Source organism: Herpailurus yagouaroundi, unplaced genomic scaffold (genome assembly GCF_014898765.1).
Source record: "Herpailurus yagouaroundi ecotype Mexico unplaced genomic scaffold, PumYag 162, whole genome shotgun sequence".
NCBI lineage: Eukaryota > Metazoa > Chordata > Mammalia > Carnivora > Felidae > Herpailurus > Herpailurus yagouaroundi.
In genome coordinates, this window is record NW_024412403.1 from 74,637,711 (window position 1) to 74,662,706 (window position 24,996).

The 24,996-nt window shown below is 49.7% G+C and overlaps 1 protein-coding gene and 1 long non-coding RNA gene across 2 annotated transcripts in view; both read right to left on the minus strand.

Annotated features, from left to right (window-relative positions):
- LOC121036420 (uncharacterized) overlaps nt 1–24,996 on the minus strand; it is a 53,657-nt gene that overhangs the window by 27,102 nt on the left and 1,559 nt on the right. The window lies entirely within an intron of this gene.
- FAM43A (family with sequence similarity 43 member A) lies at nt 10,432–24,183 on the minus strand. Its single transcript, XM_040484934.1, has 2 exons — nt 24,172–24,183; nt 10,432–13,220 (listed from the first exon to the last, which is right to left on the minus strand). The coding sequence occupies exon 2, from the start codon at nt 12,250–12,252 to the stop codon at nt 10,951–10,953; it is 1,302 nt and encodes a 433-aa protein (XP_040340868.1). The 5' UTR covers nt 12,253–13,220; nt 24,172–24,183; the 3' UTR covers nt 10,432–10,950.

Consider the following 24,996-nt stretch of genomic DNA (forward strand, 5'->3'; position numbering starts at 1 on the left):
CACACCGCTAGACTGCATTGTCCAGCTGCTTTTGCAGTTACATGGAGCCGTGAGCTGAGCTGTGGCCGATGGAACGTGGTCAGAAGTTGTGTGTGTCACTTCTGGGCCCGCCCGTTAAAATCTCCAAAAGATCATGCACGCTCTTTCTCTATCCAATGGAGAATATTGTCCAGTAGAAGCCGAAGACCCAGAGAGAATTCTGAGGTACTGGGGTAGGGTCAGCAAACGTTTTCTGTAATGGGCCAGAGAGCAAATATTTTAGGCTTGTGGGCTATGTGGTCTTTGTTGCAACTATTCAACTGTGTTGTAATACAAACACGCCTTAAACAATAGGTAAATGAATGAGCGAGATTGTGTTCCAATGAAACTTCATACACAAAAACAGTCAGCAGGCCCAATTTGGGCCACAATTCCTGCTCTAGAAAATGGTGGAGCCACAACGCAGACAGAGTCTAGGCCCCTGAAAGACTGTTTAACAACCAAGGCTATTCATTCAGAGCATCGCATGTGATAAACTCTTACGATGTGAAGCCAGCGAGAGTATGGGATTTGTTAAAGCAGCTAACATTCTTTACCTTTTCAATTATACCCACCATATTCTATTACTTCTGGTTGCCAAGTTCATGGATCAGGAAATGGACAAATGAGAAAGAAAACCCAAATATTCTTCTGAACTGGCCTTTGAAGTACAGGGCTAGGGGTGCCTGGGTGGCTCAGTCAGTTGAGTGTCCGTCTCTTGATTTCAGCTCAATCAAGTTATGATCCCAGGGTCATGGGATCGAGCCCCATGTCAGGCTCCATGCTGAGCACGATGCCTGCTTAAAATTCTCTCTCTCCCTCTGACCCTTTCCCCTCTTCCCGTGCATGCTCTCTCTCTGTCTCTCTGTCTCGCTCTCCCTTTCTCTCTCTAAAATAAAAATTAAAAAAAAACAGAAGTACAGGGTTGGAGAGAGGTTGCAAGTAGGAGATTTTCAAACATGTCCTCCAACCACCTCCCCCCCTCCAAAAAAATATTCTAATAAACAATGCTTCTTCTAGAACCTAGATCAGGCAAGGTTTTATGATTCAGTCAGAGCTTTTGAGGAGACCACTTTGATGGTTGAAGAGGACGATCATCTCTTTTGTGAGGCCCTCTATGACTACCTCCCTCCCTTGAATGGATTGAGATGGGTTGGCTACCCCTTCTCTGTGTTTATTATTATACACAGAAACTGTGTACATTTTTATGATGGATAGATACCACATGTTTTGGTCTTTTCCACTGGATTCCAAGCTCCATGAGGGCAAGGACTGCTCTAGTTTCAGTCCTTACTTCCTTCTTGTTTCCCTCCCCCACCCCCCACCTCATACTCCCCCACCACACCCCCACAACCAGCACAGTGCTTGGCACACAGTAGGTGCATTATAAATGCACACGGTAGATACATTATAAATGTTTCTTCAGTGAGGGTGAGAACAGGAATGAATTAATGAAGACATGTGAAGGTTAAGGTCAAAATTACCTAGGTCTTAGGTTGGGAAACTATATCATTTATCATCCAAACTAGGACACCTTGAAAGTGAAAGGTGGCTCTGCTATAATTATGTGATGACCTCAGCCATAACTGGGACCATCCTGAGCAAACCAGAATCGACGGCCATCCCGGCGGTAGACTTCTTTGGATCACGGTCTCCAGCAATATAGAGTATTCTCAAAGGAAATTGGTGATTTCTGTCAGGTTAAGGACCTTTTAAGATTAAAAACAAACAAAAAGCAAAACTCAGAGTACAATGGAAAGGAAAGGGTGATGTGATTTGAAGTTTTTCTTGGCAGAAATCTGGGAAGATCAGCATAGCTCTCTCATTGCGCTATGAGTTTTCACTGATCATTTCACACTAATGCCAACCACAACAACTCGAGTTTACAGTACAGCTCATATTCACCCTTGAGCACAGTCCCAGGCATACCCACAGGAACGAACACACACACACACACACGCACGCACGCATGCACACACACACCACAGTTCTATTAGGACAAGAGGATCCTAAGTATTCCCGTGTGTACTCTAGCTATATAGAGTGCGTTCAGTAAAAACCTAGAATCTCTACATTTCTACAAAACAGTCTGAAGAACTACTTTAAGAGGACTGTGTCCATTTCAGAAACATCTGTGTGAGAGGTGAATTAAATTACGATTGCAAATATTTGTGGGAAGATTTTGGGAAAGGGTGTGTGTGTGTGAGTACATGCATGCGCCTGAATATAAAACACTAATCACAGTAGAAATAGTGATCTGGGCTGATAATCACGTGCTGACAAAATGAACCCCATTACAAAGAACAAATACAAATCCCGCCAGAGAACACAAGGGGCTGCCATGCTCTCCTGCCACACCTGATGGAAGAGATTGGGTTGGAGACAGAGCCACATAGTACATGGGGATATCTAGAGCTTCAGACGGAAAGTTAGCCCATAATCTTTCCACATAAAGCATGCCATTTAGATACCCACCTACTGTTTCCTATTCTTAATAGATTACTTCTCGTTTTTGCCTGTTTTCCCTCCTTGGGTCCTGGAATATGCCTCATGGAAAATGTTCCTGCCCATGACACATTCCCACTATGGGGGAGCCCCACTGAGCCTCATTCATCCCAACTGTGTTATTTCAATCTGAATATTCCAACAGCAACCACTCCTTTCCTGCACTACCCTTGACAAAGCACTCGCTCATCCAATTTTTAGATTTTCAGCCTCAAAAGAGTCGGAGAGAAAGTTTAAATATTACTATCTCCATTTCACAGAAAGAACTGGCCCCAAAGGAGATTTGCACAAGGTCATAGAGCTACCGTGCAGGAAAACCAGCGCTGGAACTGGATCTCAAGCCCAGTTCTCTCTGAGCCATACCTTACAGCCTCACCCACAGGAATACTGCCTGCCATCCACCCTAGGCACCCAATCCCACATCCATCAGTTAATACTGGACATTTGCTAAGACCCGGGTCAAAGGAATGGAATGGTGAAAATAACAGTGTAAGACTAAAACCTCTTTTGACTTCGGCAGTGTGAACATGTTCGAACACGTCTGACCAGCCACGGACTCTGGGAGCTTTCCTCACTGGCAACGACTGCTGTAGATATGAGGGGAAGGGCCTCTACACCTTGGCGTGTCTACGCATCTCTTTTGGACAAGCAATGTCGTTTGGTCTAAGCACAAACAGGAGCACCTAATGTTGTGGTGCTCTTTTAAAGAGATGTGCTCCTCTACTGGAAACCAGGTGGTGAACAGTTTTCCCTGGGATTCAGGGGCACTGGGGGCAGGTGGGCAGGCAAAGGCTAAGATAAGTTTCTCTGCAGGGGTGCCTGGGTGGCTCAGGGTGTTAAGTGGCCGACTCTTGATCTCGGCTCAGGTCACAATCTTACAGTTCATGAGTTGGAGCCCTGCAACAAGTTCCACGCTGACAATGCAGAGTCTGCTTAGGGTTCTCTCTCTGTCCCTCTCTCTCCGCTCCTCCCCCCCCCCCCCCCCCCCGCTTGTACTCTCTCTCTCTCTCTCAAAAATAAATAAACATTTTTTTAAAAAGACAAGTTTCTCTACAGAGGAGGCCGAGGGGAGGACAGACAACAGTCATAAACAAGGAACCAATGATGGTCTTGTAGATCTGTAAATGGTACCTGGGAATCATTTGCAAGCCTTGAACTGGAACACAGAACTGAGAGTGTGCTGATGCGGGACCCTGTGGCCCTACGCACCCTCCCTCCTTGAGCTCACATGACCTTGGAAATACCACTTTCTCTTTCTCTGTGTAAGAGTTCAGCTGCAAGAGTGGAAACTTCAGGAATATGGCTTATGTCAGGAGGACATCTGTAACGTGAAGAGAGGTACTCCCAGCACCACAATATTTCTTCCTGCCTCCTCCCATCATGGTGCCCCAAATACGCTTATTATTTGACGTTTTACTGCTCAAAGTCTTTAAGTGTTCAAGAGTCCCATATCAAAATGTCAATTCCCTCAGAAGACCATTTAGGTAAGAGACATCCACTGTAGGCTGAGGAACAATAGCTTGGGGACGAAATTGCAAACCTTACCACTTGCAGAAGAGAAGGGAACGCTGCACTTCACAGACACACAACTGGCCCATGGTACCAAGGAAGGGGGCTCCCCGTATGACTGTTGAGAGTTTCTGAAAGAGGGCAGTGTGGTGTCTTGGAAGGAGACTGGGGGAAAGTAGGAGCCTGAGTTCTAATCCTGGCTCTACTATCAGCTCCCTGTGACACGTGGACAAGTCCCTTCCCTTTCCTGGGCCCCAGTCTCCTCATCTGCAAAAGGAAGGGACTGAGCTGGAGGAGGAGGAGTGTTCTGTCTGGCTCTCAGACTCTCAGGGCTAAGGAGGGGAGGAGATCTTGGAGTGGGCCGGTGACCCCTTGAGTTGATTGTTGGCCAGTCCTGGAACAGAGGGGAGGGAGAATCCCCGAAAGGCAGCTAAGAAGAAATTGTCCTAGGAGAAGGATCTGGAATTGGGGTGGGTCCTGGAGCAGGAAGTAGCCTACCACAAGGCGGAGGTGGGGAAGCACGCCCCAGGTTATCAATTCCCTCTTATTCCCAGACTTGCTGCAAGTGGGTCCTATTCTCCACTGTTAGGAGAGCAAACACTGATGCCAGGTGCCCTTATGGCTTTTGATCAGATGCCTGGGCTCTGCCAGGTTTCTCTTGACAGTGGCCGGGTTGCTTCCAAATGAACTTATCTCAACCCGAAGGACACAAGGAAAAGAGTAGAGGACTTGGATTCAGGAGACCTGAATTCTGGCCCCATCTTGCCGAGTGATCGATTTCAGGCAAGTCCTTTTATGATCCGTCACCTGGCCCTACTGGCCTTTAGATTCAATGTCAGTCCCCATTTTAGGATCCACTGTTGCCTCTAAGTTTTGGGGTAGTGAAAGGGCTGCCTCACAAGCAATCCCTGCTCTGCTTTAGCCAAGAAGACCTCCAAGTTAAACTCCGGTGGAGGGTCCAAGCCACAATGTGTCCTAAAGATGAGCCCTGTTTCCCAGAGCTCCAGATCAGGGGTTTCTTCTATTCTGTCTCACTAGGGAATGGAGGAAGGCAGAAACACACTTGACCTTAACCTTTGCTCCTTCTTCAATTCAGGACATTAATGCTGAAAGTCTTGTTATCATATAATTGAACCTATCCACTTTACTCATGAGGATCCTGAGGCTAGTGGGGGGAAGTGACTTGAGTAGGTCAATGAGAAGGGATTCCAAGTCACTTCGAGGCCTGGATCTGAGGCTCTTCCTGCAGGCTTTCTGCTGTACCACATTATTTGGGCCTTCATTTGACTCAGATTAGAGGGATTGGGGCCATAACCTTGGGGCTGAGATGAGCAGGAATGGGACTCCAATTCCATCCAGAGCCAATTCCAAATAAACCATCCTTCTCCAAACCAGAACCACCCCTCCCTAGGAAGATCAGGGAAGTTCTAAGGAAAATCTTGGGTCAGTTGAACCCCAAACTTCCCTTTTTATAAACATATGTCCTTAAAAGCTTGACTCCTCTATCCAGGTAATAGCTTTGAGCTTTATCAGACCTATTCTCCTAACCTGAAGTAGAATCACTCCTTTCCTCCTTAGCATTTCCTGAGTACTAACTAGGCACAAGGCTCTGTGCTGAGTTTGATGAATCAGAGATGCCTAAAAACACATGCCTGTCCTTGGAGTATTCAGCCAACCAGGAAGGATACAGATGATTCATAATCGTGATGCAATGGGAAGAGCTCCCCGCCCCCCGCCCCCCACCCCCACCAAACTAGACCTGCTCTTCTAGGGTGAGATCTTGCCAGACCCGATCTCGGAGTAGAAGCAAGAGGAGACCAGGTTCCTCTGGGGGCCACCACCCCACCCACCAGGAGCATTGTTGCCAGGAAGACATCACCCGCCCTCTCTACCTCCAGCATCATGCAGCTAGTAGATATTCATTCACACTTGGTGGCAGAAGGAGGCATGTTGATGGGTGGCATGGCAAATACTTATCCTCAAGCCTCTACCATGGATGGAATGTAGAGGTACAAAAGAAAGGGGGAATCAAAGAAAAATTCAACAGCCAGTTTCTGCCATCCCAAAGCCAAAACTCTGGTTATAAGCCATAAACACCAGAGGAGCATGAAAAGAGCACGGGTTTCAGAGTCTGGACCCCTGGTTCTTCATCCCTCCTGTGTAACCTTGGGCATGACCTCACCCCTCTATGGCTCAGTCTGTTCATCTGTAAGTGGGGGACAGGGCCGGAGCACGCCCAGGGACTGCAGGATTGGTGCTGACCGATGACTGTGTGTTTGATTTGTCTGTCCCTTAAAGTTTGGGCTTTCTTCCCTTTTAGCTTTGATTTAAGGTCTGACCTTGGCTTGCGGGCAGGGGGAGAAATGAAGACAGGATCAGGTGGGGAGCTGGGCAGTAGAAGAAGCCAGAGAGAAGTGATGCATTACAGGAGGAAATGACGCATTACAGGAGAGATGAAGAGGGGAAGCATCAGAGGACGCATCAGAAGGGCCACCCTCCATGCAGGTCAAAAACACAGACCATTGCTGGTGCCACTGCACAGACCTAGAGAAGGGAAGGAATGGGTGCCAAGCTCCAGGGCCACCCAGTCATTCAAGCCACCAAAACAGTGGTTAGTCAGGGCTGCTCAAATTGGGTCACCTCAGAGCAGATGGGGGGGGTGGGGAGGGAGTGGGGAGGGTGGCCTGGCTGGCCTCAGGCACACTGTGGCCTGTGAACACTGATGAGCCAGCAGGAGCAGCAAAGGCCCCAGCGGACAATAAAGCCAGATCCAGATGTGGCCACGCGTGGAAAAACCTGGTGTCCAGAGTACAGAGTGCCCTGGCCCGCGTGGCCTCCTGGCCCTCCTGGAGCCCTGAGTAGTCTCTCCCGCGTGTCAGATGTGGCTCCCAGGTGCCCGGTCCACACACACTCCCAGCTCTGTCATGCATCGCTCGCCAGCAGATGCGAGGACCACTGATGCATACCACATGGAGGAAAGAGTTCTGCTTATTAGATTACTAAATCCTCCTAGAAACGAGGGCAACTTGCTCCTAATAGAATTTTTTACGTTTCTCGCGATCCTTGGTGACTCCCGTGAGGTTTTTCCATCTCCGGAGTGGTGCCAGGGGTGGATTCTACCAGCCAGTCCTCTCTCCTTTCAGGAGCAGGGCCCTTGAAAGCAACTCTGTCCCTGGGAGGGAACCGTGCTTTCTTAGTATAACAGGCCCTTCTAATTTGTTTAAAATCTGTCCTGCTGACTGTGGGGGCAGTGGGGGGGAGGTCTGCTTCCGCGGGGCGGGGGGGGGAGGACGCATGTGTGCAGAGTGGGTGTTCTCTGAAACTCTAATCGTTGAGAGGGTAGGTAATACTATTGTTTATTTTGCTGGGTCCTACCTCTCCCTCGCTCCCCATCAACACACAAAAGAAACCGTACAGATGAACAGGGGATGATGTTTTTGCAGTTGAATGTCTCCTCTGCGGACGATGCCATCCTGCAACGGAGGCTCTTGCCACCCGGAAGTCACTTTGTTTTTCTCCAGGTCAATGGTGCATTGTTGGACACCGAGGATTACTTAGGCTGGGGAAGAATGTGCCAAGTGTCTCACTGCATTTAAAGTGCCGTCAGGTGACGCAAAGGAGAAAGGCGAGCCTCGCCTTGCCAGGAGGAAAGAGGCTAAATGTGGCGAGTCAACCACACCTTAGGTGCTCTCTGGGACATGCGTTTCATCTAAGTACTTGGTTTTGCTTTGGTCACAACCCTCTTTTCTCTTCGAGTGTCAGGAGCAAATTAGTGTTCAGTTTTTGTTTTCTGCATTCAAACTTCTCTTCTTACACTAGTGATATCATCCCTGGAAGACCGAGATGTAAGAAGAGGTGAATCATGTATCACCTTCGCATCTCTTCTAGAATTACATCAGCCAGAGTGCTGTGGGGTGCAGTGGGGATAAAAGCCAAAAAGTAGAGGGGAGGAAGGAGGGAAGGGGAGGGCACCCAGAGGGAGGGAGGGAGGGAGCCAGTTCTTTTGCAGTTTTCTTATTTTCTCCTTCCTCCTTCCTCAGCCCCTAACCCCCCTTCCCTATTTATAAATCAGACAAGTGGAAAAATTAGACTTTAAGGAGACAGTTGCCTTATATGTATTGATGGTGTTGGTTTAAAGGTCATTTCTCTGAACTTTCCTACCAGTCGCCATAGGCCCATCAATCGCAGGCAAAAGCCAGCCCTGGCATTGTCACTAGACACATAAATTGGTTAAGAATGAAGACACACAGACCCTGCCCCACCACCAAGTATCAGCCATATGGTCTTCACCCTGTTTAATGTTGCATCTGGTTCAAAGAGCAGAGGGACTTGGCAATGTGTGAAAATAATTTGACATGTGAAATCTAGTCATGCAGGATAGTGATGGGCCACACAAGCTGCCTGCCAGTCAGGTGAGAGCTGTATGGAAGGCACACTGTGAGCATCTGGGGAGGGTGGGATCTGACTTTCCTGACCTCTCTCCACCTGGGGGTTTTAAATGTCATGCAGTGATGTGCATCTGAGGTTTGTGGGGAGAGGGGTAGGGACTCAAGCGAACCAAAATGTAACAGATTCAAAGGCCTGGACCTTATCCTGATGCCCTTACGAAGTGATTCTGAGTGTCTTTTAGTTATTTCCCACCCACCCACCCCTTTCTTTTCATTCCTAAAGCTAATCTTATGCCTGAACCACTCCTGTTAATTAATAAGAAAGTCTTTCACCCTCCCTTCCTCTACGGTTTCAACAAATTCCACCGTCCTCATGATCTCTGGGTCTAGCTGCTCAAGACAGAATTATGATTTGGGGCACCTGGGTGGCTCAGTCGGTTAAGCGTCCGACTTCGGTTCAGGTCATGATCTCATGGTTCATGAGTTCAAGCCCCATGTCGGGCTCTGCGCTGGCGGCATGGAGCCTGGAGCCTGCTTCGGATTCTGTGTCTCCCTCTCTCTCTGCCCCTCCCCCGCTCGTACTCTGTCTCAAAAATGAATAAAACATTAAAAAAAAGAGAGACATAATTATGATGAAAACAAAGCAGCGGCCTCAGGACAGCAGGGAAGGCCAAGAGTGGGATCCATTTCTGCAACACAGGAAACAGAGCCCAAAGGGGCGAAGGGAAAACATAATTTGAGGAAGGCACAGTTTAGGCAGCTTCTTATTACAACTTCCAGCTGATTGGGTGTAGCCAAGCCAGAGACATCTGTTTGGAGTTTACAACAGAAACAAGCACACAGAAAGCCTGAAAAGCCGGAGACAAACACACACACAGCTCTGACAGTTCTTGTCTGCCTTGACCTCCACACCATTCCCCCTCTGGGTCACGCTGGGTTGTAGAAGGGAAGGAAATAGGTTCTTCCGCCGGCCTCCCCACCAGCCCCACCTGTGCCATGACTCATTCACGCCATGATCGGAACTTACCAACCTCCCTCCCTCTGTCCTTGATGTTCCTCCCAGGAAAAACAGTGACGGTCCCACTCCTCACAGAGCCCCATGGACACTTTCTTCAGGTCTCCAGTCGACCTTTAAAGTCCCTTGAGCTGTTTGTAAAGGAATAGGTGACCCACAGAAGAAGGTGGTAAAACCTCAGAAGACCCTGAAAGTCACTCTGTCCCTAAATAACTTCACAAGTCTGGGAGCGAGGTCCAGAACTCACCCTGCATCTCCAAGAATTAACTCAGAGAGACCAGGAAAGGCCCACGCCCCCACAACTCACTGAGTGAAGAATACGGGAGGATACACTCAAGGAGAAGGCCAGGGCTGTCACCAGCCATGGCACCCCCCATAGTGGAGGGCCACAAAGACCCCAGCCTATCAAACAGTGGGTTCCCTTTCTCCCGTCACCTCCAAGCACTGCAAAGGCCAAACCCTGTCCTACCACACCATCCCAGCGATGGACAGACCCTCTATCAGCCCAAGGGCCCAGGCATTTTCAGCAGACGCTCACCTGTTCTGTTAACATTGTCCTCTTTATTCTCTCCCCGCTGGACGTGCAAACAGAACCAGAGCAGGGCTACTCTTAAAAAATAACAAAATGTTTTATACACATTTCTGTATGTACAACTGAACAACATTTTACATGTCCCTTTTGCACAGCAAAAGATATAAACATTTAGCTCTGAGAACACAGTTATGTACAAAAAAGAAATGTCAAAAATACTTCACAACAGTGCAAAATATTTTACACAGTATCATGGAGGGAGATCTTTTGAGCAGGAGTAAAGTGTGTGTTTTGAAAGGAAAACTCCTTTTTCAGATATTAGATGTCTTTAACTGTAAACAAAATGCAACTTTCTTTCATCCCCCCCCACCCCCCCCACCCCTAAACAGTTATTTGAGGAATTTGGCAGAATTTCAAGGGTCTGAGTCTGAGGTAAACAACCCAAGCTCTCGCACCAAAAAGACTGGGGCAAGGAGGTGGCATTAGAGCCTCAAACATTGTTGAGAGCAGATTTTTTTTTTTTTTTTAATGACATGTCAAGGACAGCGCTAGGCGGCTCCCAGTTACTGTTATTCCGGCGGGTCGGCGGGGGTGGAGAGGAAATTAACCCCTCCTCCTCAGGCCCCAGCTGCCCCACAAACAGGAAACTGGCCGGCAGGCACCTCTTGCCTGTGGGACCGCTAACCGGCGGGCCCTTCCCTCACCCCTGCCTCTCTCTCCTTCCGTGCAGGGTTTGCCCCCTCGCATGTCTCCACCCGCAACCTCAGCCCTCTTCACCTCTTCAAACAGAGCCAAATGTGCCTAAGGAGAGGGGCAGGGTAACTCTGGGCCTCAAGTGTACCATTTCCCCGCTTCTGGGGAGGGGGGCGGTGGGATGGGGGAGGGGGGAGGAGAACTGCGGGTAAGGAGGTTGTCGAAAAGACCCGTGGGGAGTCACGGTGGGGCGCTAGGGACACGCGCAGGAGGCTGCTGGGATCTCAGCCCTAGTGGGGCTCCTCTGGGCCCGCGCTGTCGTCAGGGCCCGACCGGTCCCCGGCGGTGGCCGAGGAGGCGTCCAGGCCCCCACCTTCGATGGAGCTCTCGCTGCCGGTGCTCTCGCCGGACAGCAGGCGCGTCACCCGCAAGTCGGCCTGCAGGCTGCGCACGTCGTTGCCGAAGCTGAGCTCGCCAAGGTCGTTAATAAGCTGCGACAGCTCGGCCTTCACGTCAGAGGCGCTGCCCAGCAGCAGAGGCGGCGGCCCAGCCCCGGGGCCCACCGAGTCCCCGCCACCCCCTAGCGCCTCCTCGCGGCCACTCTCCAGCGTGTCCAGCAAGTCCCCGCATTCCAAGTGCATGGCCACCACCAGCGCCCGCTGCGCCTCGGCCTCTTCCGCTGGCGGGTCCTCCTCCCCAACACGGTGGTCCTCCTCCTCCTCCTCCTCCTCCTCCTCCTCCTCCTCCTCCTCCTCCAGGCAGCCCTCGGTGTGCTCCTCTTCCTCCTCTTCCTGCAGCTCCTGCTCCTGCTGTTCGCCGAGCAAGTCCTCGGTGATGGAGCCCAGCTTGGGCGCGCTGCGGCTGCGTTCCACCGGCGGCTTGTAGCAGCAGGGTCCGTGCAGGAGCAGCTTGCGCAGCGGCACTAGCGGGATGGTGTGCGCGCCCACCAGCTCCTGCTGCTGGTGACGCGCATCGTCCCGCCGCTTGAGCCTTTTAAATTCCGCGAGTGCGTTGGCCGACGTCTGGTAGAGCAGCAGGGCCATGGCCTGCGCTTTCTCGGGCTTGGACACCAGCACCGCGTGGCAGCGCAGCATTACCGCCTTGTGCTTGAGCTCGTGCCGGTATACCCAGGCGAAGACCTTGGGCAGCCGAGCGTCCGCCACGCAATAGGTAACGCGGTGCAGCAGGTAGAGGTGGCCCGGGCGGCGCAGTGCGCGCTCCTCGGCGTGCACCATGCGGATGCCCTGCGCACTCACAGTCAGCTTCATCTTGGTGCCCTGACGGCCCGCCTCGCTCTTGCTCCAAATCTTGCCCACCGCTAGGTCAGTGCAGCCGTCGCCGCGCGCCTGGATGGTGGTGGCATTGCCCAGGTAGAGCACGGTGTAAGTGGGGTCCTCGCTGGTGATGTGCAGCTTCTTGCGCTTGGAGCGGAACATGCTGCCCACCCGGCTGAGCGCGCCTTCGGGGCACGCCCGCGCCAGCGAGCTGAGCGCGGAGTAGTGCAGGCTCACCGCGTAGCCCTTGGGCTTGGACGCCTGCCGTGGCGGCGCCTCGGCCAGCAGCTCGAACTTGTGCTTCTTCCACGGCAGCATCTCCGGAGGGCGCCCCCGCGCAGCTGGGCGGCGGCGGCGGAGCGCCGGGTGCGAGCCCAGCTGAGCCACCCGCCCCGGCCGGGCTCGGCCCGGGCAAGACAGAAAAATAAAACTCTGCTGAGAGTGGCCCAGTGGTAGAGAAGTGGGTAGAGAGTAGAATGCTCGGGGACCCCACCGAAGAAGGTATGGGTAAAAATTTTTAATGGAAAGAAAATATTCAGCTGCGAGGGGCGGCGGGGGAGGGGGGGGAGCGCGCACAGATTTACCCCAGCCCGGTCAAGGACCAGGACTAAGAGTCTTAGGCAAGCAAAAGGAAAGACGGAATGAGAGTAGAACGGGAAAAAGATGCGCGCGTGCAAAGAGAGGGGACCCCGGCCAAAGCAGCCGGGACGGGGCGAGAATATGCAGGAACTCCTGGGCGAACGTGGAACTCCCCCGCTCTCTCTCTCTCTCTCTCTCTCTCTCTCTCTCTCTCTCTCTCTCTCACACACACACACACACACACACACACACAATCCCCTGGGCTGAGACTAGAAGCTGCGGAAACTGGATGGCGAGTGTGCCCAGGGGCCAGTGCTCCCCTACCCCAAGGGGTGCGGAAGACCGAGAGTCCCTCGACTGGGCTGGTCCCAGAATCAGCTGCTTGCCCCAAGTGCAGTCAGACGCTGCTCCCGCTGGCCGCGGTGGGCCCGGCGCAGCACTCCGGCTGTGGCTCACTGCATCTTCGCTCCGGCCGGACGCGGGGTACTCGGGCTCGGCCGGCTCACTGTCCCGGCTGGCTCGACCGGGGCAGCACGGGGCGCCGAGGGCGGCGCGCGCGCATGGTCGGCTCTGGGGACGGTCGCTACCTCATTTCTTCCCTCCGGGGGTGTCCGACTCCGCTCCCGAGGTCCCCTCGGACTGCTGTCCGCCCGCGCGGCGTGCCCGTCCCGTGCTGCGAGCGGTGTCCGGCTGGCCAGCCTCACATCCTTGCGGTCCGGGAGAAAGATCTCGGGTAAATATAGGCCGGCGCGAACCATTCGGCGCGCGGGGACAGGGGAGGAGCAGAGAAGAGGATGCGTTTCGGGCTCGGACGCCCGGCGGGTTCCTGGTCTCTTAAAGGGACCTGGCTGCAGCCATTTGCCGAGGGAAAGGGGAAACCGGTCCAATCCCGCAATTACATCTCAAATTTTCCAACATCTCATTTATCTGCAGATATCGCCAAGACCTGGGGTTACCCCTCGGGAAAAGCAACTTGTATTCTGGCACTCCACCCCCAGGCTGAATTGCAACTCACTAAATAAACCTATGTCTACATCGAAACTTCTGGGGGAAGTGGTGGAAGGTGGAATTTAGAGTAATTTACTATGCAAAAAAGTTGGGGAAATAGTGGTTCTTTCCTTGTGTGGTAGCTCTCTGAGAATGACTGGGTGCTGTTTAATATTATATTTTTTTCACAATTTTATTTCGTTAAAGGAAATAGAGGCAAAGAAAACACTGAGACTTTTACTATTTGGAGCTCTTTCTGCACAGGCAAGCAGATAGTGAAAAATAAGATTGAACATAATGGGGTGGCTGGAGTGAACAATATGGTATATAGTGCATAAATAAAGTGCTTCCTGACCCCAATCCCTTGCAGTGGCCACTCTTGCTCTCAGGCCTCAGAGGAGAGCAGCTTTCTGAGCTCTATACAATTTCTAAATATGCTTATGTGTGTGGTTAGAACTCACTTTACTTTGGTAGGCCGGTCATTCAGTTTTATTACATCATTGACACAATTTGGATGAGAATTCCTAGTAAAAATTCAAATGACATTTTCTATTTCAGCATCTGATAACCAGGCACCCTCCACAAAGAATGACATTCACATTATTATGCTTTTCTCTTGTGCCACCCAAACAGTGTAGTGTTAATCATCTGACCAGCTTGACCCTTGGCTTGTAACTCATTTCTGGGCCCTCAAGAAAACCTGCTTGCCTCCATGGTCTGCTCAGTCAAAGCCAAAAAAAACCTTTAGGCTGGAATGTGTGATAAATGTCCAGACTGGTCCTGCATCTAACTCCCAAGTTGGTCCTGGAAGAGGACAGTGGACCCTCTTACCCCACAGGCCCAATCCACTGGGGATCTCGGATGTCTCTGGCTTCCACGTCAACACTGCTGATTTCAGAGCCACTGTAGCCCCTCCTGGAAACAGTCTGGAGCTACCTTTGTTAACTTTTAACTTTTCTTTGAATTCTAACCCAATTTTCTCAGAGTCATTGGTGATGAGTTTCAATGTAACTTTTCCGAGTACTTTTTGCTGCCAAGCCCTTAGCTGGGAGCAGACCCAGGTCCTGTCTCCAAGAAGCTCCCAGTCCAATAAAGGATGTAAAAATTCCACCCAGCTCTGGGCTTCCACTGAAACTGTGAGAGCACCCTGTATCCCCCAGTGCCTAGTACAAATAGGCACTACTTGATCGTTGACCTAATGAATGAGACATACATGTGAGCCAGAAGGCAGAGCAGGCTAAATGCCCTGAGAAAGACTCAAAGTACTAAGAGAAGCCAGAAGAAGAGAAGATTTGTTATGAGTAGAAAAATCAGAAAAGGCTCCACAGAAGGTGGTGTTTGAAGAATGAACAGGATTGCTCCAAGCAGGGAAAAGTTGAAGGGCTTTCTGGATATAGAGGACAGTGAAATTACAGAACATGAAAATGCATGCACATGTGCAGATTGGGATGGAGTTTAATGATTATTAACAGTGAGTAAAGAAAGTTTCCTGATCCTGCTTTTGGGGCCCTCCTAGTCTCTGAGGGACGGAATGGCTTTTTCATGGCTGACTCGCCTGAGGGTGTCATTAGACCAGAGCTATGATGCCTTACTCCTCAGCTACACTAATGGGCTAAGGGAGGGATACCAGGCCTGGTGCTGGAATGAACTAGTTAGGACTATAATAAGCCATTTAAGCCAAGGTTAATTCCTCTTCTGCTCAAAGTTCTGGAATATCTTGCAGTGGCAATGAAGTACACTGTATGTGCTCCAAACCAAAAATTCCGGTAAAAACACACCAAATTAACCTGGGTTAAGTGACCTTTAGCTGGTCCATAATCTCGAAGCCTAAACTCTGAAATAGTAGATGTCATGTTCAAGCAGATAATGCTTCCAGGTTGCTCGGAGGTCCAAGGGTCAGATGGGTTTAGGGAAGACAAGGAAGGACCAGCGGTGGGGTCTAAGGCTTGTCTCAGCTCCTGCAAGGGGCCCACTGGGAGTCACATGTTAGCAGGGAGACCAGTGGGGCCCAATGAGGGGAAGGATCCCACTGGCAGGCCAGGCTTTTCAGAGGCAGCTAGAGCACTGGTTCTGGGCAGAGCTGCTCCTGCAGACTGGTCTCTGCCACACCTGGGCCTCCTTCTTAATAAGTTTGTTTTCAGCCTCGAGAGGACAGAAAGGTTCTAGGCAAACGTGAACACTCTGAGGTGTGAGTCACACTCAGTGCTGGTGCTCACAGACCCAGGAGGAGAAGGACCAGGCTGTCTCTTGCCGGTCTGGGCGTGGGCCAGCCTCTGGGGCCCGCCTCACCTTGTGAAGAAGCTGGCTACCCCCTCAGAAAGCACAGGTCACAACGGAGGCTGGGGGCTGGGTTTCTTCAGCGGGGAAAGCTGGTGGCACCATTTATGAGCCCACACCACAGTTCTGACACACAGGGCAGTTCCAGAAGCAAACATTAGCAGAGTCGGTTGGGAAACAGGTCAGAAACTACATCAGACCACAGACTGTACTGTTTTTGTGTGATGCTGCCCCATCTACTGGTGCCAGGCAGAAGTGCCATTTGGTGGGATGGTTTCTCATAGAACCGGATAAGGCAGTGGTTGAATCAACACACGGCCAAGTCAGAGCTGGAAAGAAACCTGGCCTCTAATTTGACATCTGACAGTCAGACTTTGAGCTCATAGAAAGCTTTCAGGCTGGTTTTCTCCCACCTTAATTCTTACGTAATGATCCGCCCTCTCGGTTCTCCTCCCCTAACATCCCCCTAAATGAATGCTGGCTTCAGAGACGGCAAATGACTCATCTGGGAGCCTCCAAGTCATTCAACAAACATTTGTTGACAGTCTATGGTAGATGTGATGTATTTGCTAGGGATATTGCATTAAAGAAGACAAACAAGTCTTTGCCCTTATGGGATTTATATCCTACAGGGAGGCAGATAATAAGCAAACAAATAATAAAATATCAAACAGTGATAAGTCTCAGTGCAAAAACAAAAAACAAAAAACAAAAAACAAACAAACAAAAAAAACCCAAGAAACCAGCAGTGTTAGGAGCAGACAGTGATTGGTTTCAGACAGCATGGCCAGGGAAGGTGTCTCTGGGCAGAGATCTCAACGAGATGGAGTCAGCTATGCAGGAACATTCTAGCCTGTGTTGACCAATAAGGCAGTCTCAAGCCACATGTGGCTACTGAGCACTTGAAATGTAGTTTGTCCAAATTGAAATGTGATGCAGGTATGAAATACACACTGGGTTTTGAAGACTTAGGAAAAAAATAATATAAAATATCTCAATAATTGTATAGTAATTATATATTGAATTATATATTTTGGCTTGGTTGAGTTAAATACAATATATAATTAAAATTAATTTGGGGGGCACCTGCGTGGCTCAGTCGGTTAAGCGTCTGACTTCAGCTCAGGTCACGATCTCGCGGTTTGTGAGTTTGGGCCCTGCGCCGGGCTCTGTGCTGACAGCTCAGAGCCTGGAGCCTGCTTCAGATTTGTGTCTCCCTCTCTCTCTCTCTGCCCCTCTCCCACTCGTACTTCGTCTCTCTCTCTCTCTCTCTCTCTCTCTCTCTTTCTCTCTCTCTCTCTCTCTCTCTCATAAATAAAACATCAAAAAATTTTTTAATAAAATTAAATTAATTTTGCCTGTTTCCTTTTACCTCTTTAATGTGGGTACTAGAACACTTACAACTATATATCTGGATGGCATTGTGCTGAGCTGATGTGCAGGCCTGAAGGCGGGGATGAACTCAGCAGGTTGAAGGATTCTCCAGATTCAAAAATCCTACTGTGTGATTACAGCCTCTGACTCTTAAGCCCTCCTCATTTCTGACTCTTATGATATCAATTCTTTAACCTCCTCGAGACCTCCAGGATCTACAAGAGCATTCCTCACATAGTGGACTCACCCACTAGTTGCACCAGAATCCCCTGGGCCAATTTCTGGCTCCCTTAAATCAGAATCTCTGCTTAAACTCCTCTATGATCGAATGCATACTAAAGTTTGGAGAACCCTGCCCTGGCCCACTTCGTTTCTCCCACTATCAGCTCCTTCCTGGCTTCTTATCCTCCCTTCGTCCCCTTCTAAGGGTCCTTCAAAGTGAAAGCAGGGGCCTCAAAACCTTTATGCTAAGTGAAAGAAGCCAGACAGAAGAGGTGATATATTGAAGGAGTTCATTTATATGAACTATAGGGAATTAAGTGAATCCATAGTGACAGAACACAGATTGGTGTTTGCCAGAGGCTGGGGAGAGAGAAGAATAGGGAACGACTGTTTAATGGATATGAGGCTTCCTTCTGGGGTGATGAAAATGTTTTGGAACTACATAGAGGTAGTGGTTGCACAACGTTGTGAACGCCCTAATATCACTTAATTGTTGACCTTAAAATGGTTAATTTTATGGTATATGCATCTCATCTCCATTTTTCTTTTTTTTTTTTTACAGCAGAGAGAGGATCAGAGTGATGTGTTGTGATGTGAGAAGGACCCACCCCTCCCTTGCTGGCTTTGAAGATGGAGGGAGGGGCCACAAGCCAAAGAGTGCAGGCAGCCTCTAGAAACTGGAAAAGGCCAGGACAAATCCTGCCCTAGAGCTTCCACAAAGGAGAGCCTATGACACCTCGGTTCCAGCCTGGTGAGACCTGCACTGGAGTTCTAGCCTGTAGAATTAGAAGTCCATGTTGATTTACACCAAGTTTATGGTTAATCTGTTACAGCAGCGATACACCTCCCAGCCAGCCATCTCCTCTCTTATCCTGATTCCGTTTCCTCCCCCGGTCTCCTCAGTGGGCACCCTCTGGCCTCACCACTCTTCCAAAGCTGCCCACTCCCCACCAGAGCCAAGCACAGCACGTACAGCTTCCTCAAGAAAACCACGGCAGTCAGGGCGATGTTAACCACGCGCCAGTCCCTACTAACCCGCTCACTGGGCGCATCCACACCTTCTCCCGCCCCTCTCCCCCAGGCTCGAAAGTCTCTCTTGAGACCTGTCCCCCTCAAACCCACCCTTCACCACCGACACTGAACCACACATCTGACCTGGTGACCCTTCTCATTATAACCATTCAGTGGCTTCCCACCAACCACACGTTGCGGCCTCAGCTTCGCAGCATAAGATGGGTATTTTCAGGTCTGGCACCTGCCCACCTCATTCGCCACTTCTCCTGGCCTCCTTATTTCTGCTCCAGCCATGGAGGAGGGCCTGTGCTTCTCACCATGCTCATGAAGACAAAACTGTTTCTTGTCTTTGTGTCATTGCTTAAGTGATTCTAACAGGAACGACCTCCTCCTGTCCCCTCCCCTGGCTGATGCCTACTCATTTCTAAAGAGCCAGCTCAGCTACCATCTCATCCAGTAGAAGGGCCCGGCCTCCCTAACTCCTTCTTCACGCTCCTTATGTGTATCTCTACCTTTGCACTTGCCTTATCATAATTTATTGTCTTTAACTCTGCCTCCTGTACTGGACCGTGAGCTCTGGGAAGGCAGCAACTATATTTGATTCATCCTCCTGTCCTCAGTTCCTAGCACAATGCCTGCCTCCAAGTCAGTATGTAGAATGAACAAACATTAACCGCGTGTTTATTTTCACAGCAATCGGACTATCATATGCACAGGCTGTCAGAGCTGGAAGGGCCCTTCAGGACGATCTAGTCAACCCCCTTCCTGGGTTTACAGATGAGGAAACTGAGGTCCTGAGAGTGCATATGCATGGCTATGCTGTTATTTAGCGGTGAAGCCAAGATTAGGACCCACGTGGCCTGAATCTCAATTCAGGGCACTTTCCTTCGGCTAAACATAAAGCTGGAGACTTTAAATACACAAGTGTACAGAACACATGTCCTGCTACTCTCCCCTTCTCTGAAGGGCTACGTTTTGGGGGCTCATGCCTTCATTTGGCAGACTGGGCAGGTGCAGTGCCAAACACTTCTCCCTGTGACTTGACTAAGCTGCTGCTCACTGGACCCCTTAATGGAAAGTCCCCTTGTTACTGGCTGTCACTGCCACCAAAGAGGTTAAAGTCAAGCAAGACTGTCATGGGATCTACACAGTGAGACTTTGGTCTCTCTAGCGGTCAAGATCACGCCCAGGTCCAGGAGAGTCTGATGGCCCATTGGGCTCCTCCGCTCTGCCCAGTGGCCCTTAATCTCTCTGGGATTTTCACTTGGAAAACAATGAGAATTGTGGCAGTTCTTATTTTACAGAGAACAGCATAAAGAAGTACCGATGAAATTAAACGTGTATGTAAATGCTTGGAGGTTTTCACATTGAGAAAGGTTATTATGCAACCTGTGTTTTCCTTTGTCTCTTGTTTTTGAACTTCTCTCTGGGCATGTGGGCCTGGCACATCTTTAGCTAGGCTATGCAAATCAGCGGGCAAAGTGACAGCTATTCAGTCACAAATGTTAATGCACCGGCCTCTCCCCACTAGGTGCTGTGGAAATGCACACGGTCTCACCTTTAAGGAGCTTCTGAGTCCACTGATTCAGAAAGGTACTTTTGGTATGCTGTAGGTGAAACATAGGTGCAAATAAGTGTGATCTGAGCTTTGTTAACACAAAGTACTGGGGGCTCAGAGGAAAAGGTAACTTCTAGTGAAGGGGGAGGGGCGGAATGGGCTCCGTGCTCCACTGAAAGACAGACAGGCAGGTTGCTTTGGGCAAAGACAGGAGACAGTCCAGAGAGAGAAAATGGCCCATGCAGAGGATGGTTACTGCTGAGCTCTGAACGACTGGGCCCAAAGCAGGGAACTCAAGCATACTGAGCACCTACTATGTGTCAGACACTGTGCTAAATGCTTTGGATCCATCCAGATGTTTCATCCTCATAAGAGTGTTGTGAGGTCCATGATACGCTCTTCACTATACAGAGAAAAAGGACTGAGGCTGGGAGGAGTTAAGAAACTGGCCCAAGATCACCGAAGCCTGTGCTCTTGGTGTTCAAGTTGGCTCAGGGCCGGACTCTGGAGGGCCTTGAATGGCACTGTCTCCCAAGCTGTGGTGAGTCACTGGGCAACTGAGCAGGGACTTGCTGTGATGAGAACCAGAGCTTAGACACCCACATCCCAGCCCTGAGTCACGGAGGGTCCCAGGTGCTGCCCCTGTCTGGGCCCTGGCCTCCCAGTAGGTAACCTAAGCAAATTCCCTTTTAGTCCTGAGATTGCAGGAGGTTATATTGGTTTCCTAGAGCCGCCATAACAAATCGCCGTATACAGGGGGGTGAAAACAACAGAAACTTTTCCTCTCACAGTTTTCGAGGCCAGAAGAAAGGAGCATCGTTCCTTGCCTCTTCTTAGCTTCAGGCAGCCGCGATCCGTGCGTTCCTTCACTTACAGAATCTCTACCTCTGTGTTTTCTATGTGCCCGAATTTGTATCTTCTTATAAAAACACATGTTACTACATTAGGATGCACCCTAATTCAGTATGACCTCATCTCCATTTAATTACATCCGTAAAGACCCTATTTCCAAATAAGGCCACATCCACAGGTATCTAGGGTTAGGACTATAACCTATCTTTTTTTTTTTTTTTAACGTTTATTTTTGAGACAGAGAGAGACAGAGCGTGAACAGGGGAGGGGCAGAGAGAGAGGGAGACACAGAATCGGAAACAGGCTCCAGGCTCTGAGCCATCAGCCCAGAGCCCGACGCGGGGCTCGAACTCACGGACCGCGAGATCGTGACCTGAGCCGAAGTCGGATGCTTAACCAACCGAGCCACCCAGGCGCCACTGTAATCTATCTTTTTGAGACACACCAATTCAACTGAAAACAGAGGCCATGACAGGGCATTTCAGGAGTGAGAGAGAAACAGCAGACAAGTAGATTTCTCTGAACTCTGGAGGTCCCTGTGGCACACGCTTGCCATGAAGCCCCTCCTTTCATGGACTGCGTGCTTACGATGTTCGCCACCCAGACAAAACCCAGGCAGAAAAGCAAAGGCTAGAGAAAGAAGTCAAAAGAAGGGAAACCTTGAGCCTTTCTCACCGGTACCACCAGAGACAGGAACCAGATGGGTTTGTCCCCTCTGAAGTTGGAGGGAGGAGAAATCAGTAACCCCTGCATGGTTAGCTTAAAAACAGAAACCTAGGACCCTAACACTTTCCATTGTGATAATAGCATTTGTAACTGACGATGGCTGAATTTGCTAGTTGATGGTTCACAGTTGATGTCACACTCACGTGACAAGGAGGGCAGGACAGAGTCTTTTCTCAGAGCTACGTGGTGAAGGCACTGCCCTGCTACTGCCAGTCTAGGCACCCTTTCTTTTTTTTTTTTTTTTTAAGTTTATGTATTCATTTGTGTGTACGTGTGTGTGTGAGAGAGAGAATGGGGATGGAGCAGAGAGAGAGAGGGAGAGAGAGAATCCCAAGCAGGTTCCATGCCTTTAGCACAGAGCCTGACACAGGGCTCAAACTCACAAACCATGACCTGAGCCGAAATCAAGAGTCAGATGTTCAGTCAATTTCTGAGACCATCGCTGTTGCCCTGTTATTTCAAATACCGGGGTGACATAGAGCAGTGTGAAGGGGAAGGGAAACTCTCAGGGTAAGAACTCTGTTAAGCACCTTAGTGGTCATCTATTCCAACCCCCGTTTTGAAGCATGAACCTGCTTTAGAACATCCTGACACTTGGTTATCCATCCTGTGCTGAATACCCCTGGTAGCAGAGAGCTCACTGCCTTATAAAACGGTCCACTCCATCTTTGAATCACCCGGATTGTCAGAAAGTTCAAACAAATTGAAACTAAAATTGCAACTTTGTATTTTCTACCCATTTGTTCTAGTTCTGCTTGCCTTGTGTCTACTCAGAGCCATCTTCTCTCCCTTCCCGACGACAGTCCTTCCCATAAACAGAAATGGCCCCCACACAGTCTTGGAGGCCTCTTTCCTGAGGCTGGTAACACTTCCTTCACCTTTTTCTCATTCCCTCACCATCCAAGTCGACATGCCAGCACTTCTTAGTGTATTTATCAAGTGATTTAAGGGGAGCGGTCACATTTAGAAACAAAAGTAAAATCCCAGTGGTCAGAAGTCCATCCTGGTAGAGTAGGGTCTAACTGGTGGTGTGGTTCATGGCTCCACCATTGACCTGAGCAACTTAACTTTGGATGAATCCCTCTGCAGTCTGATAACCACCAAAATGTAAGCTCATGGGGGCAGGGTGTTTGTCCAGTGCTGACTCCCCAGAGCCTCATGATGAATGAATGAATGAATGAATGAATGAATAAATGGGGAAAATGTGGCACTTTCTATCTGCAGATTTTAGAGTTGGCTATTATTTTTTTTTAATTTTTTTTTCAACGTTTATTTATTTTTGGGACAGAGAGAGACAGAGCATGAACGGGGGAGGGGCAGAGAGAGAGGGAGACACAGAATCAGAAACAGGCTCCAGGCTCCGAGCCATCAGCCCAGAGCCTGACGCGGGGCTCGAACTCACGGACTGCGAGATCGTGACCTGGCTGAAGTCGGACGCTTAACCGACTGCGCCACCCAGGCGCCCCTAGAGTTGGCTATTATTAATTCTATTTCTACTCTCCTATGTTGAGGAGTGAATCACTTTGCTCTTTGCTTCACTTTATTGGGTCTCGATTTCTACAACTAAAAGTTCAGAAAAATAAAAGTTCCCTTTCTCACTTGACTGTTGTGAGGAGACAAAATAATTACAAAGTCATCTGTGAGTAAAAGACCCTGGATATCCTGCATAAAACAGTTTGGTAGAAAATTCACAGGTTCGGGGCGCCTGGGTGGCGCAGTCGGTTAAGCGTCCGACTTCAGCCAGGTCACGATCTCGCGGTCCGTGAGTTCGAGCCCCGCGTCGGGCTCTGGGCTGATGGCTCGGAGCCTGGAGCCTGTTTCCGATTCTGTGTCTCCCTCTCTCTCTGCCCCTCCCCCGTTCATGCTCTGTCTCTCTCTGTCCCAAAAAAATAAATAAACGTTAAAAAAAAAAAAAGAAAATTCACAGGTTCAAATATAGTATATGTAGAATCTTGCAGTATTTATCACCAAAGCAAAAGGTCTTTTATACTTTTCATTCCGCGTGGAATGACTTGCACAAGCAGGCAATCAATGTTTGACTGGAGTGATTTAAGTTAATCACTGATAATGACCACAAATAAAAGGCTGCTAGATTATTGAAACTCACTCATGTGTAAGAATCCGCCCATTTTCAATGGAGATAAATCGAGAATGGCAGACAACCGGAGGGAGTTTTCCTTATTGAGTCAGTGACTGTGGAGACCGCCAGACTTCTATTTTCACAACTCTCAGCCTCATGCAAACCGCCTTCATGCCCTTCTGGAATGAGGTGATGTAGAGAATGGGTGAGAGGGAGAAGCAGGGCAGCAAGCCTGCCTTGGAACAGGGTTTCTGCCACTGACACGTTTTTGGCCAAGGGGTGAAAATTAAAACCAGAAACCCACCCACTCTCCCTTCTCCCTCCCCGGACAGATGTGACACCCAGAGGCACAGCAGTGCAGAGATGGAGAGTGGAGAGCCACTCCAAAATTTGTTCCTTGGGTGTGGGTTTCAGGGCTCGCGACTACATTGTTTAGCCACAGTAAATCAAGTGTTATGCAACACCGTCAACGAGGAACGCTCTCTGTTGCTATTTGGAAGCTGGCTATGAATCAAAATCAATGCAACCTCCTCCAGAGGTCAGCTGTTCAGAGAATCTTGGCTTCAACGGAAGAGCTCAGCTATGCGGGGAATCAGGAGAATCTGACCAGTTTTCAGGCACAGGCCTGGTGGATGAGCATTTCCACTGTCGTGACAGAGTGATGAGAGGAGTTTGGCTGGGTCGTGTGGTTCCCTGGTGTGTGTGGGAGGAATGGCTTCTACAGTTGGCCGGCAGAGACCTGGGCTGATTCATCTTTGCGACACCCCTCCCTTGGTTTGCAGCCAGTGCCTTGCCCCACCCTCCACCACCACTATCATCACTCCCCACTTGATCCCGCTTTGTTCCTCCAAGTCTGGACCCCATACTCTTATCTCATCAGCACCCTCAATCCCCTTCCTCCTCCTTCTTCTCAATGAACTGGCCTCATCATCCCACAACATGGGTCAATTATACATGTGAACTATTACCTGCATCATCCAGTTGTTGGGGGGGGGGGGTGGTTATTACCTGCTCAGCTTTATTACCTATTACCTGCTCAGCTGTGAAAAGTGGTACCCCCAAAACTACCAGGCAATGATCTTTCAGCAGTATCTCATTTGCTGCCTCTGCAGGACTGGAATTATTATTATCCCCATTAAACACATAAGAAAACTGAGGCCCGGGTCATTCTTTTTCAGTGGTAGATTTGAGAAATGTCTTGAGGGAAATATTAGAATTACTTATGCCTTACTTATTTGTCAGCCAAGAATAGCTGCTGCTATGATAATCTTACAATGCCAGTGTCTGACTCTCTACTAGTCTTGATTAAACGATCACTTTACTTGGTTAAGGTATTTTGGAGAAGAGCGTGAGAAGAACGACAACAGGAACCCAAAGTGTTTGCTTTCACTGA

Bases quoted from the DNA above. Each gene is read 5' to 3' on its own strand.
- FAM43A (XM_040484934.1), bottom strand. From the start codon at position 12,252: ATGCTGCCGTGGAAGAAGCACAAGTTCGAGCTGCTGGCCGAGGCGCCG.